This window comes from Crocuta crocuta, unplaced genomic scaffold (genome assembly GCF_008692635.1).
Source record: "Crocuta crocuta isolate KB4526 unplaced genomic scaffold, BGI_CrCroc_1.0 scaffold580, whole genome shotgun sequence".
Lineage (NCBI taxonomy): Eukaryota > Metazoa > Chordata > Mammalia > Carnivora > Hyaenidae > Crocuta > Crocuta crocuta.
In genome coordinates, this window is record NW_027527940.1 from 2972189 (window position 1) to 2991927 (window position 19739).

Consider the following 19739-nt stretch of genomic DNA (forward strand, 5'->3'; position numbering starts at 1 on the left):
TTTGGACCAGCCTACCCACTGAGAATAACTAGGTAAGTTAGATTAAAAAATAAAAGGAAGAAGAAGAAAGAAAGAAAGAGACAGAGAGGATAGAGAGGAAGGAAGGAATGTTTTTAGTTAAATATGAGCCTTTGGGGCTTTAGCATCTGATAATGATAGACTGGTTAATTTGGACCAGCCTACCCACTGAGAATAACTAGGTAAGTTATATTTTAAAAAAAGAAGAAGAGGGTCGCCTGGGTGGCTTAGTCGGTTAAGCATCTGACTTTCACTTGGGTCATGATCTTGTGGTTCGTGGGTTCGAGCCCCGCGTCAGGCTCTGTGCTGACTGCCAGCTCAGAGCCTGGAGCCTGTTTCAGTCTGTGACTCCCTCTCTCTCTGACCCTCCCCTGCTCACGCTGTGTCTCTCTCTCCTAGAAAAAAAAAAAATTAAAAAAAAAAAGAAGAAAGAGAGAGAGAGAAGGAGAAGTCTGCTTGAAGTAGAGTATTAAACAAGCTGGTGAAGAATTGCTAGGCCAGGATCTGAGCTAAACTAGAGAAGTGAGGCAGGAGTTCAGGGCTTGAGGAGGCTATTGGCTGAAACTAAAAGTAGCTCAGAGGATAGAGACTGAAGGGGGTTTTTGATAACTTCAGGGAGCTGAGAGAATAAAAGATTTGGTGTCTAAGGCAGCTGTGAACCCCTTCTCACTGTGGGTTGGGACCCCAAAAGGCAGCACCCTAAGAGGAAGGATGAGCTGGGTGTAAAACAGGCCCTCTTGAAATTGTCACTCAGCCACAGACACTTTAAATCTCTGAAATCACTCGAAGGTGATCCTAGAGTGCTGTCACCAGGCATCTCCAAAGTTATAAGCCTTCCAGGAACCTGGAAAGAGCCAACTCCTCTGGGGCTTAAATTATTTCTTCAAATTATTATTGCAAATACAATGCCTGATACCCACTTGGAACGTAACCCCTAACACACAAAAAGACAAGAAAGAAAAATGCAAAAAAGCAGAAGCGGCAGAAATTAGAAACAGATCCATGGCAAATCTAGATATTGGCAATGCCATGCTCCAACTTTGCAATAGCTATGTTCACTATGGTCAAGGAGGTAAAAGAGAAGATTGAGCACTTAAAGAAAGAATTGAAAACTATATTAAAAAATGAAACGAGGGGAAATTACAATATGAAAAGTAAAATAACTGAGATTAAGGCCTTGAAGATTAAGAGATAATTAGAGAGCTTGAAGATAGGACAGAAGAAAATGTTTAGAATAAATCACGGACAAATGATGGACAATATATAGGGAAGCTAAGAGAAAGAGGATGCAGTGAGAAAGTTTAATATGAGCATTTTTGGAATCCCTGGCGGAGAAAAAAAAGAGCATGAATGAGCAGAAGCAATATTTGAAGATGAATTAACCAAAAGTCAGGAAGGGCATGTATTTAAGAAGTCTGAGAATCTCAAGCAAGATTAATAAAAAGAAATATTTACCTATGTTGAAAACTAAAGACAAAGAGGAAGTCTGAAAAGCAATTAGAGAAAAAAAGATTATGACAGATTATCTATAAACAGCTCTAACAGCTGACTTGTCAGCTAAAACAGTGAAAACTGGAAGGCAATAGAATGATCCTTACAGAGAAATGACGTTTCCTCCCCTGCCAAACCAAAATCTATATCCAGAGTAAAGATGAAATAAAGATATTTCAGATCAGTAAAAATTGAGGGGATTTGGCATTGACAGAACTGCACCAAGGAAATACTAAATGTTCTGCAGGCAGAAGGAAAGTGATCTCAGACCGAAGCTGAGCAAATAAGGAGTAAATGACAGACACCAGTAAATACGTGGGCAAATCTAAATGAATACAGGACTGTATATAACAACAGTAGCCTATCAGTTTAATGTATGTGTAGAGAGTGAGTGGGGGAGGGTCAGAGAGAGAGGGAGACACAGAATCTGAAGCAAGCTCCAGGCTCTGAGCCTTCAGCACAGAGCCAATGCGGGGCTCCAACCCACAGACTGTTGAGATCATGACGTGAGCCGAAGTCGGATGCTTAACTGACTGACCAACGCAGGCGCCCCTGATTCAGTATTTATATATATTGTGAAGTGATCACCATAATAAGTCATTAACATTTGTCACCCTACGTATTTACAAATTTTTTGTATATGTGATGAGAATTTTTTTTCCACAAAGATTAAGATGCTACTATTTTATCTTTTATTGATATTGCCTATTAGAATATGAGTCTCTGAGGTACTTGGTGATCAGTGTTTTTATCTTATTTTATTTTAAATTAATACATACAATATTATATTAGTTTTAGGTATACAACATAGTGATTTATACATTACAAAATGGTTACCATGAAAAGTGTCATTACCATCTGTCACCATACAAAGTTATTATAGTATTATCGACTGTATTCTCTATGTTGTACTTCTCATCCTTCTAACTTATTTATTTTATAATGGAAAGTTTGTAGCTCTTAATTCCCTTCATCTATTTTGCCCATCCCCCTGCCATCCTTACCTGGTAACTACCAGTTCTCTAAATTTATGAATTTGTTTCTGTTTTGTTTTTTAGATTCCACATATAAATGAGTGACAAGAACTTTTAAGATGTGATTGTTTTGTTTGCTTTTTTTTGAATGTTTATTAATTGAGAGAGAGAGAAAAAGCCTGAGTGGGGGAGGGGCAGAGAAAGGGAGAGAGAATCCCAAGCAGGCTCTCTACTTTCAGTGTGGAGCCCGATGTGGGGTTCAAACCCATGAATTGTGAGATCATCAGCTGAGCTGAAGTTGGATGCCTAACCAACCTAGCCACCCAGGCTCCCTGTTTGCTTTATTTTTTAAATTACTATATTGTGATTATTACCTTCTGTTCCCCATTCTCCCCTTCTCCCTCCTCACTTATTAACAGATGAAATTCTAACTGGTTATGGAGAGATGTAGAGAGAGACTGATAGATATTGATGGAAGTGAGGGCTGGTAATGAACTATAGCTGTGGCTGGTATCAAGCCATTGAAAAATGGTTAGGATAACGCCCTTACTCTGGTTGGTGGAACTGATTTCTCTGAAGTGGTAAATGGCAAAGCAGATTCAAGTCTCCTACTGTCTTTCCATCTGACATGACTATTCTGTACTTTGGTTTATATAACTTTTTCTTGAAGTCTTACTGATTTTTGTTCAATATGGGGAGAATAAGTCAAACAGAGCAAGTTTTCATTTAAATCTAGAAATTTTAGAAAGGTTCTGTTTTCCATTTTTTGGCAGTGTTATGTATTTTTAAGTAATCAGATGTTTGATTTCCTGAAAAGTGGGGTATTACCACATACAGTTGAGAACTTGTTTTTACGGATAAGTGCAAAGGTTTTTTTCTATTTTTATGTTTCAAGGATATTGTTTCAATGCCAATAATGAAAAAAACTACTGGCTTTTGGCTTCTAGGTTGTAATGTTGCGTCAACAAGTAGAAGAACATGAAAAAGTTAAACAAGAGATGGCCATGGACTATAAGCAAGAGTTAAAGAAACTACATGAAGAAGTGAGATTTTAATTCTATTATATGTTGTATAATTCTCTCTTTAACCCTTAGAATATTGTTAATGGGCCCATTTGTACTTCATAAAATAGAAAGTATATATTCTCTGGGAGGTACAGGGTTAGAAATTTATTTCTCTGTTTTTAAATCCAGGCATAGAGTCTTGTCTAATTATATGTTTGATACTGTCTAAACAGGTATTCTAAAATGTGTTTCTCAGTTGAGTGCTTGAAAGAAATAAAGCTGTTTTTATATAATATATGAAATATTGATACCAAGAATTTATGTTAAATATTTTAATGTTTGAGTTAAATCAGTTACTAGATTTTAAATAATGGAGAATCCAAAGTTTTCAGAAGCATTTTGGGCTAAATAAGAAAAGTAAGAAAATTGTAGCAATTCAATGTTATTCTTCAGACTAGGGGAAAAAAACCCTGCTTTTATTTTTATTTAATTCCAAAGTACTCCTCTCCTGCTTACTGAATATCAGTGTTCCACAGGAGAATGGCTGGAGAACCACAGGTCTAGAGAGAAGAAAAAGAATTTTTATTTGCTGCTTTTATCATGGGTGTGGTTTATGGGGTCCTTAAGTGCAAGGCTATTGTAATAAAAATTAAAGTTTTGTTTAAAAAATATTTTTTCCTTGACTTTTTTCTTTAATGCAATATTTTTCTCTTCTAGTGTTTTTTATATGCAGGTTTGAATCATTTTGTTTCTAATTTGCAAATCTAACACGCTCAGTCTATTTTCAATAGTCCTGTTTAGCACTGCTCTTGCGTTCATAATACCAATTTGTTCCACCACGACTGTTTATCAATTCTTAAATTTTAAGTCTAGAAATAACTGTGTCTACAGTTAGGCAGACTGAAGAGAAGCTATGAAAAACTACAGAAAAAGCATGTGAGGGACTTCAGAGGAAACAGCAAAAATCACAGGGAAGATCGATCTGAAATTGAGAGGTTAACTGGAAAAATAGAGGTATGTTCATAGTGATAATTTCTTCATAGTGGTTGGCAGACTTCCTATAGGAAGATGCTCTTTCTAATGGTACTGGTTCTGAACCCAGTTTTCTGCCGTCTCCAGGACTGGTGTGGAGCTATTTCAGAGGTGCATCCTGTGATCACCTGGTCTCCTTTGGTTAATGGGGTTACTAGCTATCAGTAGCTCCCAGTAGGGGACTACCACCCTTTGAGGGCATTTGGAAATGTATGGACGCATTGCTTTGGTTGTCCAAATGACTGCGAGTGAAACTGGTGTTCAGAGGACAGGGACTAAGTATTCTAAACATGCCCAGCACCACTCTACACTAGAAGGTTACTGTTCCCAAAATGCCAATATTGAGAAACATTGACTACTAGTTACTAGCAGTCCTCCAGGGGCAGTGTCCTGGTCTTATTTATCACCTGATAGAATAGGAGCTTAGTAAATGCTGAAAGTACATGCCTTTTTGTACAGAGTACAGTGCATATCAGGTTGCTTATCTTCAGTTCCCATTTAGATGGAGAAGCCATTTACTCCCTTCTTTGCTGTGTTTTTATTAAGGTAGAGTAACTGTGGTTATTGTGTATGTTGATTCCCAGAGGACCTAAGGGAGATAGTGAGTTAACACTGCCAAGAGTAGGGGCGCCTGGGTGGCTCAGTCAGTTAAGCATCCAACTTTGGCTTAGGTCATGATCTCAACGGTTCATGGGTTCGAGCCCTGTGTCGGGCTCTATGCTGACAGCCAGCTCAGAGCCTGGAGCCTGTTTTGGATTCTGTGTCTCCCTCTCTCTCTGACCTTCCCCTGCTCACGCTGTCTCTCTCTGTCTCAGAAATAAATGAAACATTAAAAAAAAAAAAAAACAACACTGCCAAGAGTAGATGAAGAAACAGTACAAGGCTGTCACTTTTTTCCCCTGGTATCTGCCTCTCCCCTCCTCTGTCCACACCATTGGCCCTGTAGTGTACCTAAGAATCACCAGGGTCCTCTTTAGGCTGTCAGAGATTCTGCTCCAGTAGTATGATGTGGGACCTAGGAATCTGCGTATTTATCCAGCTTCCCTGGCTGATTATAATTTGAGAAACATTGTTCAGCATCTCTATGATTACAGTTTGTCTACTCAGAGCACCTGTCACTCACAAATACCATTATTACTAATTAGAATTGTAATTTCTGTGTTTAGTGTTCTTTTGCATCATAATGTTTTTATACATTTGAAGAGCCTAGACTCAGAGGACTATGCAGATGCTGCTTCCTCTCCAGCCATCTTCAGTGATACCTGGGGGTTTTCCCCCCAGCCTCCTCTTCCTCTCGCTCCTCATTACCACTTCCTGGCCATTCTCTTTTCTGTCTCAAAACCCATCTTTGATTTTCATGTCATCAGCCTGTATCCCCTACCAATATACATATAACCAAAGTTGTCATCTTCTGATCCCTGGGTTACTTCCCTCGCTTAGACATTTCAGCTTCCAGGACACTATCACTGTCCCAGCATTACACTTATCATCATTCTTGAGGGTTTCAGTATCCACAGGAATGATGCTTATATGACTCTGATCTTTGAATCCCTTGTTGTTCTTTCCTCCACGGACATCTTCATCTCGTCCTTGTCTCATCCACCCATTCCCACTGCTGTTGCTTAGGTGTCATCATGACCAAACATGTAACCCTCCTGGAATGACATCCTTAAGCATCTCATTCTTTGGCTACCATCCTTCTCTTTTTAGCTCACTCCCTCTAGTCCCTTGACTCTCAACAATCACTTGATCCTATCCCAAAGTGATTGAACTCTGCCACCTTTCCACTGCTGCATACCTACCTCGTGCCCTCATGTGTCAGTCCTTACCCAGCTTCAATTCCATGGTTACATTCCTTATATTCCCCTTCAGCTCCTGTGTCCCTCCCTTACTTCATCATATTTGCTTGGCCAAACCATAACTAGTTAAATCCAGCTTTCTGCCCAGTCTCTACTTGCCATGTGTGGCAGAACATGGCTGGAGAAAAACATAATCATGCTGACCGGCCTCATTTTAAATTCATGGTCACTTCCTCAAATGGATCCTAATGCTACCCAGAATCATACTATATTTCCCTTCACTCTCCTACTTTCCATAATGACTATTTCATACTTTCTCTTTTCTGACACTTTCCACACTTTCTCCCACATTGTCACGTTTGGGTGATGATCTTGCTTTCCATTTCATTGAGAAAATAGAAGCAATAAGAAGGGATTTTCACAAACTTCCGACACTCTGTCTTCTCACCATTTGCATCTGTGCCCAGATACTCTGTCTTCCTGCTCTTCCCAGTCTGCCCCCAAGACATGGCTCCAGCGATTCTTCTCTCTTCTGCATCTTCCTTTCCTCCTTAGTGGATATTTCCACCACCATCCACATTTCTCCTCTCTTAAACATCCTCTTTTGAATTCTCTCTTTCTCTGGCATCTGCCCATTTTTTTCCTTCTTTTTTTAAATGTTTATTTTTGAGGGGGGAGAGAGAGAGAGAGAGAGAGTGAGAGTGAGCAAGCAGGGAAGGGACAGAGAGAGAGGGAGACACAGAATCTGAAGCAGGTTCCAGGCTCTGAGCTGTCAGCACAGAGCCTGATAAGGGGCTCGAACCTCTGAGATCATGACCTGAGCTGAAGTTGGATGCTTAATCGACTGAGCCACCCAGGTGCCCATTTTCCTTCGTTGTATACTAAATTACTTTAGGCATCTGTACCTGTCTCCAATTCCTCATTGTCCATTTTTCTTGTACCCAGTCAGTAAGGCTTTTGCCCCCTCAACTCTGCAGAAGTTATTTATTTACTTGGAGGTCACCAATGACTTGTACTTTAAAACAGTTCTTTGATTTGACTTAGAAAACAGCCATTCTTTCCTGGGCTTTCTTCTACCTTGTTAGCTACTCCTCTCAATCTCTTTTGATCCCCAACATTTTAACATTGAATACCCTATGGTGGTGTCATTGGACCTCTTCTTTTTTCTATCTGTGCTCACTCCTTTGGTGATATCATCCAGTCTTTTAGTTTTTAGCCCTTTATATATGTTGATAATTCCCACATTTGTATATCCAGTCTTGATCTGTCCTTTTTGCTACAGAATAATTTTCCCAACTGGTGTTTCACATCTCCACCCTGATATCTAAAGCTGTATCATGCTTTACATGTCCAAAATAAACATCCTGGTTTTCTCTTCCCCATCTACCAACACCATTCCTGTTTCAGTTAATGGCAAGTCCGTTCCTCAACTTTTCAACCCTAAAACCTTGGAATCACCCTTGACTTCTCTTTTCTCCACCCTGCAGCCAGAACGATTCTGTTATAATGTAAGTCAAATCATGTCCTCTCCTTTATAAAAATCTTCTAGTAGCTTCTCTCAAAAGCTGAAGTGATCCTGATGACCTACACAGTCTTGCTCCTTGTTAAATGACGTTTCTCTGCCTACTTTTCCTTTTACTCCATTTGAGCCACACCTCCTTGCTTGCCCTTAAACATACCTTAAACACTTCCTCCCCATCAGGCCTTTGTACTTGCCTTTCTATCTTCCCAGAATAGTATGACTTCATCCCAGTCTCCCTGAGAGTTTACTTAAATGTTACTCAGTCTGGCCATCCTTTTATAAAATTGCAACTCCCAGCTCTGAGCCCTGTTTGCTCCATTTTCTCCAAAACAGGTATTATCATGTAATTGTATTATACAATGAATGTGTGGTCTATTGCCAATTGAGTGGAGCTAGGATTTTGTTTGTTTTTGTTAACTGTTGTATCCCCAACCCCTAGAACATCTCCTGGCATATACAGGAAAAGGAATGAATGAATGAATGAATGAATGATTATCAGAAAGCTGGTTCACAGTGCTAACAGAAGTTAGCATGAGACTTCTGGAGTTGAGGGTCCTAGAGAACAGTGATAGAAATCCCTTGGATGTTTATAAATCATAATTTTATATTTTTATAAATCATATTTTCATAAATATTGGGCTCATCTTCTTGCTCATGCAACTTGGAGTGACCCATCATTAATTTTGACCATTCAGCTTTGGGTTACAAATTTGGGTTACAAATATCTGTTAAAATTTAGTACAAATCTCCCATTGTGATTCAAGTCCTTGCAGTTGTTCTGTTGAGATGATAAAAAATTGGATACCAAAGGGTATTCTGCTTTCAGAATCTATTTGGTTCCTGAATTTCAGATACTGAGAAGAATTGGTCTACTGGGAGACTTACCTGAAAATTTATTTGATTCAATTTCTGTGTTTGGATATCAAGAATTGGTAGCAGCATCTCCTTATAATCATGTTTTGAAATTTTAGTTCTCTTAAGATAAGTTTTCTGAAGAAAATCACAAGCAATGATAACAACCTTTAGGTGGCAGCAAATCTGTGAAAACCATCATGAACCTAGTATTTAGCATCTTTGCTTCATACTCTTCACCATTAGTGTGTTAAATTTAGAGAGACAGATCTCCAGAGGCACAGTATGTCAGGAATTTAGTGTTGCTCTCCACTTCTATCAGCTAAGTGAGTAATGGAGCTCCTGCTGGGGAGAAAGGTGCGTGTATACTCAGGGACGAGGGGAAAAATTAAAGTAAAAGTGAATCTGGGAAGCATGACAGTAAGGGGAAGCACTTAGAAGTTAAGTACCTTAATTGTCTCTTCAGGAATTTCGTCAGAAATCACTGGACTGGGAGAAGCAACGCCTGATTTATCAGCAACAGGTATCTTCTCTGGAGGCACAGAGGAAGGCTTTGGCCGAACAGTCAGAGATAATTCAGGTAGGTTTAAGCCACTTTTAAAAAAAGAGAGGCGGAGAAGTCTTGATGACATTGGCGCTAGCTGAACGCAGTATGCGGGTGCTCTCTCATACCTGGTCACGTCTTCGCAGCACATGCTCCCTTGCCTGCTCACTCCCTCCCTCGTGCTCTCTCGCCCTCTCCCTCTGTGGCTGCCTTGCATCCTCCTGCTCACTCCATGCTCACGTTCATGTCACTCTCCTAATCTTGGTCTTCCTTTTTTCTTCCGCTCTGTCCTTCCCCTTCGCCCTCTCTCTACCTCTGCTCTATCTCTGTCTCCTTTTCCATTTCTCTGGGTCTCTGACTTCTTTGGTGTTTGACTGTTTGTGGCTCTTGCCTTGGCTCCACTTCTGTGTCTCGCTTTACTTCTGATAGCTGGGATTCCTTGGCTGAGATGCCTCAGACAGGGTGCTTCAGATCGGCTGCCTGTTTGCACATGATACTGGGCTTCATACTGCAGTGATGTGCATACTAACAAAAAGCAGTGGCTTTGTGGCAACAGAAATACTTTTTAGAACTGTAGTAAAAACCTTTTTGTAAATGAACTGGTGGCTTCAGCAGAACTAAAAAATTGCTACCTGATTTGGGGATGTTTCTTCTTAGAACATATTCATTTTGTATGCTTTTTCAATTAAAAACCAAGAACATAAAAGGAAATGAACATAGAGGGGAATAAATATTTGTGACCATCCATTGTGTGCCACACAGTCTCAATGCTTCTAGATGCAGTTATCTGGAATATATGGTTCTGGGGCGCTTGGGTGGCTCAGTCGGTTAAGCGTCCAACTTTGGCTCAGGTCATGATCTCACCGAGCCCCGCATCGGGCTCTGTGCTGACAGCCAGCTCAGAGCCTGGAGCCTGTTTCAGATTCTGTGTCTCCCTCTCTCTCTGACCCTTCCCTACTCACACTATCTCTCTCTCTTTCTCTCTCAGAAATAAAAAACATTAAAAAAATTAGAATATATGGTTCTGTGTTACCTGTTTCATAAGATAATCTGTCAAGGCTGGTAGTTATCTCAGTCTTACACAATGAGGGGAGAAATTACAAGAGCTGAAGGAAAGCCTTAAAAAATATTTTTTAAAAAACAGCCTGCATTATTTTCTGCTTTAAGCCTCAGTAACGTTTTGGCTTTTAATCATTCCCCTGAAATAACAGCTGGCTGATAAAGTACCACAAATGCTCTGCTGTGAGTGACTCCCCTTGGGTGGCCCGAGGAGCCCCCAGCAACCTCAAGGAGGAAAATTATTTACTAGGCTACAGCAGCCTATGCAGTCAGAGTGGGCCAATAAAATCCTGAATGTCTAGACCAGAGGTTTTTTTTTTTTTTTTTGACCTGAATGCTAAAGCACTGTGCAAACATAAATAGCTATAAGATACTGTTATATTCTAATTGTAACCTTCAGAATGGGAAAAAAAAATCACATCCTACTTTTTACTTCTCAATTACTCATCTGTGGAGTGTGCTTATTATTGATTGCAAATCCTTTTTTCAAATTACTATTGTGATTACTCTGCATAATTAAACTTCATTGTTGGTAAAAGTGAGATTTTTATTTACTATAATTCAGCCAGGCTAGAATAAGGAGCCTTTAAAAAGCCAGCATTTGTTTTCCCTACAAAGGGTGTTTGAATTATTCTTCTGATAGTTTGCTTAAAATTACTCTGCCTGCTTAACTCAAAAAATGTTACTCATAATATATTTCCCTTTCTCCCTTAGCAAACTAGACAAAATTAAATCTTATGTGATTCAGTATGTGGCAGTGCTGTGTGAGCATCATTTAAAAAAATAATAAAAACTTTTAAATGAATTTCTATATAGCTGTTACCCAGCATTAGATAGTTACCATCATTTTACCAGTCTTTTTTTTAAAAATTGTGGTAGAAGGGGCGCCTGGGTGGCTTAGTTGGTTAAGCGTCCGACTTTCGGTTAGGTCATTATCTCGNATTTTGGTAGAAAACACATTAAAATTTACAGTGTTAATGATTTTAAAGGATATGGTATAGTAATGTTAACTGTTTGCATATTGTCATTTAACAGATCTCTAGAATTTTTCCCACTTGGAAAACTAGACTCTGTACCCATTGAACAATAGCTCATTTTGCAAGTCTTATTTCATCCTTCTCCATTTTTTTATCTTTGGCTGGAATATTACAAGCAAATCACAGAAATTGTCGTATTTCCTGACAGATAAGGACTTTAAAAAATTATAATATACTATTATTACATTAATGAAATAAATAATCTATTAACATAATTTAATGCTTACCCTGTTCAGACTTCCCAGTTTTCTGAAATTATGTCTTTTTACAGTTGGATGTTTAAATCGGAATCCAGTCAAAGTTGGCACATTACATTTTTGTAATACGTGCCATCACCACTGAACAATAAAGGGAGAAAATCTGGGAGACTGGATAAATGGATATCATATCCACATTTCCCAAAGTTTTAAAAACTCTTGATAAAGACTTTTTTCTTCTCCATTTTTTAACATTTAAAAGTGGAGTTCATAGAAATTTCTCAATCTTTGAGTCATTTATTTGTTTAAGTTCTTTCTTCTGGTCCATTATTAAAGTTACATAATACATGTTCATTTTAGAAAAATGAGCAAATGTGGATGAAATGAGAATTAAATAAAATCCCCCGTAATTCTATCATTTAGAGTTAGTTACCGTTATTTACATGTTGGTATAAATTTCTTCCAACTTTTACTATGCTTGTATGCAGTCAGTATTCACTGCAGTCATGTACCTTTACTGGAAAACACTGTTATATGTGTGTGGGAATATGTATCATTGGTTTTTAGATTCCACCTATAAGTGAAATCACACAGTATTTGTCCTTATATCTGACTTATTTCACTTAGCATAATGGCCTCTAGGTCCATTTGTGTTGTCACTAGTGGCAAGATTTCATTCTTTTTTATGACAGTAGTATTCCATTATAATAGAACATGAATATATGCATACACACCCCACATCTTCTTTACCTGTTTATATAGGTAAACAGGTAGGTTGTTTTCATATCTTGACTGTTGTAAGCAGTGCTGCAGTGAACGTAAGGGTGCATACGTCTCTGAGCTGGTATTTTTGTTTTCTTTGGCTAAAGACCCAGAAGTGGAATTTCTGGATCATATGGTAGTTCTATTTTTAATTTTTTGAGGAGCCCTCAGGCTTTTTTCTGTAGTGGCTGCACCAATTTATATTTCTACCAAATTGTTTAAGGTCTCACTTTTCTCCACAGCCTCACTAACACTTGTACCTTTTTTTTTTTTTTTTTTTGGTCTTTTTGATACTAACCACTCTGACAGGTATAATGTAATACCTCATTATGATTTTGATTTGCATTTCCCTGATGATGAGTGATGTTTAGCATCTTTTCATGTGCCTGTTGGCCATCCATATGTCTTTGGAAAAAGGACTATTTATCTTATCTTATCTTCCTCTGCCCATTTTAAAATTGGATTTGGTTTTTTGATATTAAATTGTGTAAGTTCTTTATGTATTTTAGATTTTAACCCCTTATCAGATGTATGACTTGCAAGTATCTTCTCCCATTTAGTAGATTGCCTTTTTGTTTTGTTTGTGGTTTCCTTTATTGTAGAAAAACTTTTTAGTTAGATGTAATTCCATTTGTATATTTTAGCTTTTGTTGCCTTTGCTACAGAAGACTGGTCCAAAAAAATACTGCTAAGACTGATGTCATAGCTTACTGCCTGTGTTTTCTTCTAGGAGTTCTGTGGTTTCACTCTTTATGTACAGGTCTTTAATCTATTTTGAATTTTTGTATAAAGCGTAAGATAGTGGTTCAGTTTCATTTTTTTTCATGTAGCTGTCTAGTTTTCCCATCATTTACTGGAAAGACTGTTTTCCCCCCTTTGTATGTTCTTGTCTCCTTTGTCATAGATTAACTGACCATATAAGCTTGGGTTTATTTCTGGTCTCTATTTTGTTCCATTGATATATGTGTCTGTTTTCATACCAGCATCTTACTGTGTTACTATAGCTTTATAGTATAGTTTGAAATTAGGTGGCATGGTACCTCCAGCTTTGTTCTTCTTTCTTAAGATTGCTTTGGCTTCTTGGGGTCTTTTGTAGTTCCATACAAATAGTAGGATTCTTTGTTATACTTTTGTGGAAAATGCTATTGATATTTTGGTGGGGATTGCATTGAATTTGTAGATTCCTTTGAGTAGTATAGACATTTTAACTTATTTTAATTTATGAGGATGGACTATCTTTCTGTTTATGTTGTCTTCAGTTTTTTTCATCAATGTCTTACGGTTTTCAGTGTATAGATCTTTCACCTTCTTGATTAAATTTATTCCCAGGTATTTAAAAAAATTTTTCTCAATGTTTTATTTATTTCTGAGAGAGAGAGAGACAGCGTGAGCAGGGGAGGGTCAGAGAGAGAGGGAGACACAGAGTCTGAAGCAGGCTTTAGGCTCTGACCTAGCTGTCAGCACAGAGCCCAACGCAGGGCTTGAACCCATGAACCATGAGATCATGACCTGAGCCGAAGTTGGACGCTTAACCGACTGAGCCACCCATGCGCCCCTATTCCCAGGTATTTTATTCTTTTTGATGTGATTGTAATTGCAATTATTTTTGTAGTGGCAATTTTCTGTTAGTGTGTTAATTTTGTATCCTGTAACTTTACTGAAGTCATTTATTAGTTATAACAGTTTTTTCTGTAGTCTTTAGGGCTTTCTTTATTTGTATCATGCCATCTGCAAATTGTGACAGTTTTACTTTTTCCTTTCCAATTTTGATGCCCTTTTATTTCTTTTTCTTGCCTAATCACTGTGGATAGGACTTCCAACACTGTGTTGAATAAAAGTGGTGAGAGTGGGCATCCTTGTCTTGTTCCTAATCTTAGAGGAAAAGCTTTCAGCTTTATACTGTTGAGTAGGTTAGCTATGGATTTGTCATTTATGCTCTATATTATGTTGAGGTATGTTTCCTCTATATCCACTTTGTTAAGAGTTTTTATCATAATGAATGTTGAATTGTCAAATTGTCTGCAACTGTTGCGATGATCCTGTGATTTTTATCTTTCATTTTGTGGCATATCACATTGATTGATGTGCGGATATTGAACCATCCTTATATGCCTGGATAAATCCCATTTGATCATGATATGTGATCCTTTTAATGTATTGTTGAATTCAGTTTGCTAATATTCTATTGAGGATTTTTGCCTTGGGTTCATCAGGGATATTGGCTTGTAAATTTCTGTGTGTGTGTGTGTGTGTGGTGTTTTTGGTTTTGATATTAGAGTAATTAATCCTGGCCTCATAAAATGGGTTTGGAAGCATTCTTTACTCTTCAGTATTTTGGAATAATTTCGGAAGGGTAGATACTAACTCTTTAAATGTTTTGCAGAATTCACCTGTAAAGCCATCTAGTTTTGGACGTATGTATTTTGGGAGTTTTAAAATTACTGATTCAGTTTTGTTACTTGTAGTCAATCTCTCCAGATTTGCTATTTCTGTGTGACTTAGTCTTGGAAGGTTGTATGTTTCTAGGAATTTATCCATTCTAAGTTTTCCAGTTTGTTGGCATGTAATTGTGGTAGCCTTTTATGATCGTTTGTATTTTCTGTGGTGTCATTTGTAACTCTTTATTTTGTCCTTCTCTCTCTTTTGTTTTCTTTCTCATGAATCTGTTTAGCAGTTTATCAGTTTTGTTTCTCTTTTCAAAGAACTAGTTTTTAGTTCCATTGATCTTTTCTGTTTTATTTCTGTATTTCATTTATTTCCTCTGACCTTTATTATTTTATTATTATTTCTTTATTATTTATTTCTTCTACTAACTTTAGGCTTTGTTCTTCTTTTCCTGGTTCCTTTATGTGTAAAGTTAGATTCTTCATTTGAGATTTTTCTTGTTTCTTGACTTAGGCCCCCGAGTTATGAACTTCCCTCTTAAAACTACTTTTACTACATTATGTTTCCGTTTTCATTTGTTTCAAGGTATTTTTTCTTTCAGTTTTTGTTGTTGTTAACCCATTAGAGTTTATAGGGTGTTGTTTAGTCTCCATGTGTTTGTGTTTTTCCCAGTTTTTTTCTTGTTATCAATTTCTATTTTCATATTGTTGAGATCAGAAAAGATGCTTCATATGATTTCAATCTTACTGAATTTATTGTGGTTGTTTTTGTGGTTTAACATGTAGTCTGTCCTGGAGAATGTTACATGAACACTTGAGGAGAGTGTATTTTAAAGTTTTTGGATAACATGTTTTGGTTATGTCTGTTAAATCCATCTGGTCTAATGTGTTCTTTAAAGGTAGTGTTTCCTTACTGGTTTTCTCTCTGGCTAGTCTATTCATTCAGTTAAGTAGGGTGTCCCCTACTATTTAATATATTACTGTCAACTCTTTATGTCATTTAATATTTTCCTTATTATGTAGGTATAGTAAGCACTTTATAATATAATACTTTATTTAATTTTCACGCTTATGATTTTCCTTTTTAAATATGACAAATCAACAAATGTATAGTAATAATGATTGCAAAAAAGTCCAGTCTACCATTAAATGTACCATAATTTATGTTCCCAGTATCCAATTATAAAACATGTATTTTTTTTAAACTTTTCACTCTTGCAAATAGTGCTTGGTTGAATGTCTTTATATAAACATCTAGGAATATATGTCCATTTATGTTCTTAAGAAATGGCCCTAGAAGTGACATTGCTGCATCTGTGTAGTTGTCTTAAAGATTTAATATATATTGGCAAAGTACTCTCAAAAGTTATGTTGATACAAACTTTCACCAGCAGTATTTGAGATTGTCCATTTCCTGACACTTTTCCAGTATTGGGCACTATTATTTCTTTTAATTTCCCCTACTTTAAGGCTTGTCTTTGCCAATGTGATAGGTGAAAAATGTGATATCTGATTATTTGTTTTAATTTGCATTTCATTAATTATGTATTAGGTTGAGCATTTTTTCATGTACTTCCTGGCATTTCCATTTTTTGTAAATTGTTTATGTCCTTTGCTCATTTTTCTTTTAGCATATTTATATTTTACTATTTTGTAATAGCTCTTCATACGTTACCTATATTAATAGCCCTTTGCTGTTTTGTTACAATTGTGGATGTTTCCCTATTTGACTTTAATTTTTGCCTAGTAGTTTTTTTGGAAATACAGTTGTTTTATAAATAATAATTTAAAATTGTTTAGTTCTATTAATTTTTTCTTTAGGGTTTCTATCTTTGATGTCATACTATAAAGCCAAGATTTCTTCTGCTTTATAATTTCTTTTTTATATATTTGATCTGAAACTTATTTTGTGATACGGTATTTGATAGGCTAAAATTGTTTTTTTCTAAATGGTTATCCATATAATTTGTTGACTGTTAGATTTTGAGAACTTGACAGAATGAATCTAAAATTCATGTGGAAGAATAAATGAAGGGTACTAGGCAACATTTTTTAAAAGAGTAAGCGTGATGTTCTATCAAATATTAAAATGTATTATATTAAAAAAGTACAGTTGCTAAAAAGCATGACATTATTAGTTGCAGTGATAGAATGATGGTTATCTGTGCATAGGAAAGGATCCATTTAGTCTCTGAAACATAAGGTCATTTCTGTGTAGAAGGCAAGCAATCACCTGCTGCTTTCTCTCTTGCCCATATACAAGTGTTGAAAGGAGATATTAAGGTAAATCTTAGAGAACATGAAGAACATTAAAAAATTAAAATATTAAGCCAGCACAGAGTATAAAATATTTAGCCAATAAATGCTATGTGAGAAAAATAGAGGTTGCATTAAATATATATGTTTTCCTTTTGAAATATTTAGATGAGCTATATGATATTGTATGAGTCTGTTTTAAATCCACTTTTCAATTATATATTTAAGAGTATAAATGTAATATTTTTTAAAGCATCATATTCCTCTCACAACTTACCAAGAAAAGATGATCCTAAATCAAATGTTAATCTGTTGTCTGGGTAGAATTGTCAGAGTTAATTGTACTGGCTCAGACCTACTGTTTTAAAGTTTATGATGACATAGACACAGCAGTGATAAGAAGGTGTTACTGGGAGCCGTTCTCCTAATGGACTCTTCAGGCTGCTACCTGGTAGAAATGTTGCACGGCGGTGGCCGCACTGACGCCTTTGGAATTGACACTGATGGGGAAGTTGGTAAACATGAATCCCACCATGCCCATAGCTTCATACTGGGATCCTTTGGAAAATAAAAAGCCCTTGTTGTTTCACGTTACACTGTTCTCAGGAATCTTGGCAGACTGGGAGAGCCATTCCCTTGAAGCACCAGGATTACAGACCCCAACCCAGTGAAGGATTTGACTGCAACCCCAGTTCCTAGCCCTTCCCCTACTCTTACACTTCAGTTACCTGCCCACCGTCAGCTTTTATTTCCACCTCCCTGACAGAAATTGTCTTTTTAGGGGCACCTGGGTGGCTCAGTCGGTTAAGCGTCCGACTTAAGCTCAGGTCATGATCTCACAGTTCGTGGATTCGAGCCCCGTGTCGGGCTCTGTGCTGGCTGCCAGCTCAGAGCCTGGAGCCTGTTTCAGATTCTGTGTCTCCCTCTCTCTCTGACCCTCCCCTGCTCACGCTCTCTCTCTCTCTCTCTCAGAAATAAATAAAAAATATTTAAAAAAAAGGAAAAAAAGAAATTGTCTTTTTAATTATTTTCTTTACTTTTAACACCTCTGCTGTGAGCTTTGTTGTTGAAATAATCCCACTCATTCCAATAGAATAGTTAGGATGCCACATGTTAGATTAATAAGAGGAGTTCTACATTCTGGTTCAAAAAATTAATGGTAGTGGTTAGTGCAAAAAAAAAAAAGTTCAAAAATGTATCAGCCTTCGGATACCTCTAATACTAGATATTTAAGAGAAATAGTCATTACTTTATAAGTGATTTATATGATTGTTTCTGACTGTTAGTAATGGCAGTAGTTTTCAGATATTCTAGTGTAGTTCTGTTCAGTGGAAATATAACGAGAATCACATCTGTAACTTAAAATTTTCTTACAGTCGCATTTAAAAAGTCAACAGAAAGAGGTGAAATTCACATATTTAACTCAGTATACCAAAAATATCACTGAAGCATTTACATTCTTTGAAATCCAGGGTGTATTTTACGATTTGTGTTACATCTCCTTTCAGGCTGCCACAGTCCAGGTGCTCAGTGGCCACACGTGACTGGTGACTGCCATCTTGGACTACACAGGCCAAGGGTGTTAACTCTAGTTAATGAAAATTGAGGCTGTACTGGAATGATTAGGTACTTCTTACTGTGCTTAAACACTGTATTTGTGTGCGACTGAAATAGAGAATCAACAAAAGAAGGCTGTGTTCTTGATTCTTTACAACTAAGAAGTTCGTTAGTTTTTAAGTATCAGATCTAGGCTCACTGGTTAAAGTATAACTTAGTAAAGCTGTGACTTCAGCATTGAGTTTACTTTAAGAACTCAGATTTAAACTAAATGGTATTAAATTGCTATTGCAGTGTTAAAAAGACAGTGCTAATGTTTTGCAATTCATGTATTCTTTCATCCTGAGTGTCCATTTGGGCAGAGGTTTTCTAGCTGTGTGCTGTCAGGCCCCAGGGCTGCCATGCAGGTTATGGTGGGCTCAGGGAAGTTCAGCAACCTCAACAAGTTGAGCCCCCTCCCTTTCCTCCTCACCCTCATGACCCAGTCTCTTCAATCATTTATTCCGTACAAGATTCTGTAGAAGAGTTTCCCTTGAGGGAAACAAAAAAAGTTGGTATTATATTTTAAAAGTTTGGAAACTGTTGAATGCTTGGCATTTATTTTTATGAATCTAAAATTCTTTGATATCCTTCTTTCACACTATTTTATGAGTCTGGTAAAAAAAAAAGTTTTTGGTTCTTTATGCTGGAATTTTGAGCTATAATTTATACAATACTGTTTGTTCGTCTCTTTGCCTTTGTCCTTCCAGCCTTTTTCTGGCTTGTGAACGTTATTGAGCATGTACTTTGTGTGACCACAGTATAGGATTTTGGCCCTGTACAGTATACAATAAAATCTTTCATTGGTAGCATATTGATTTCTCAGAGACATTTCAGCTTAAGTTAAAACAAAATTTTTTAATATTTATTCTTGAGAGACAGAGACAGAGTGTGAGCAGGGGAGGGGCAAAGAGAGAGGGAGACACTGAATCTGAAGCAGGCTTCAGGCTCGGAGCTGTCAGCACAGAGCCTAATGCGGGCTCGAACTCATTAACCATGAGATCATGATCTGAGGCTGAAGTCGGACGCTTAACTGACTAAGCCACCCAGGTGCCCCATCAGCTTAAATTTTTAAAATAAAATTGGATACCTTTACCTTTTAAAAATACTTACAATTGTGGGGATGAGCACTGAGTGTTATGTGGAAACTAATTTGACAATAAACTATTTGTAAAAAAAAAATAAATAAAAAAAAAAATAAATGAAAATATG

General features: G+C 37.1%; 1 protein-coding gene across 6 annotated transcripts in view; it reads left to right on the top strand.

Moving 5' to 3' along the window:
* CEP63 (centrosomal protein 63) overlaps positions 1-19739 on the top strand; it is a 58771-nt gene that overhangs the window by 19036 nt on the left and 19996 nt on the right. For all 6 annotated transcript variants that reach the window (XM_077752322.1, XM_077752323.1, XM_077752321.1 and 3 more), the window contains exons 4-6: positions 3431-3526; positions 4379-4501; positions 9159-9272. In XM_077752322.1, the coding sequence (XP_077608448.1) occupies positions 3431-3526; positions 4379-4501; positions 9159-9272 (333 nt within the window). The remainder of the gene's footprint in view (positions 1-3430; positions 3527-4378; positions 4502-9158; positions 9273-19739) is intronic.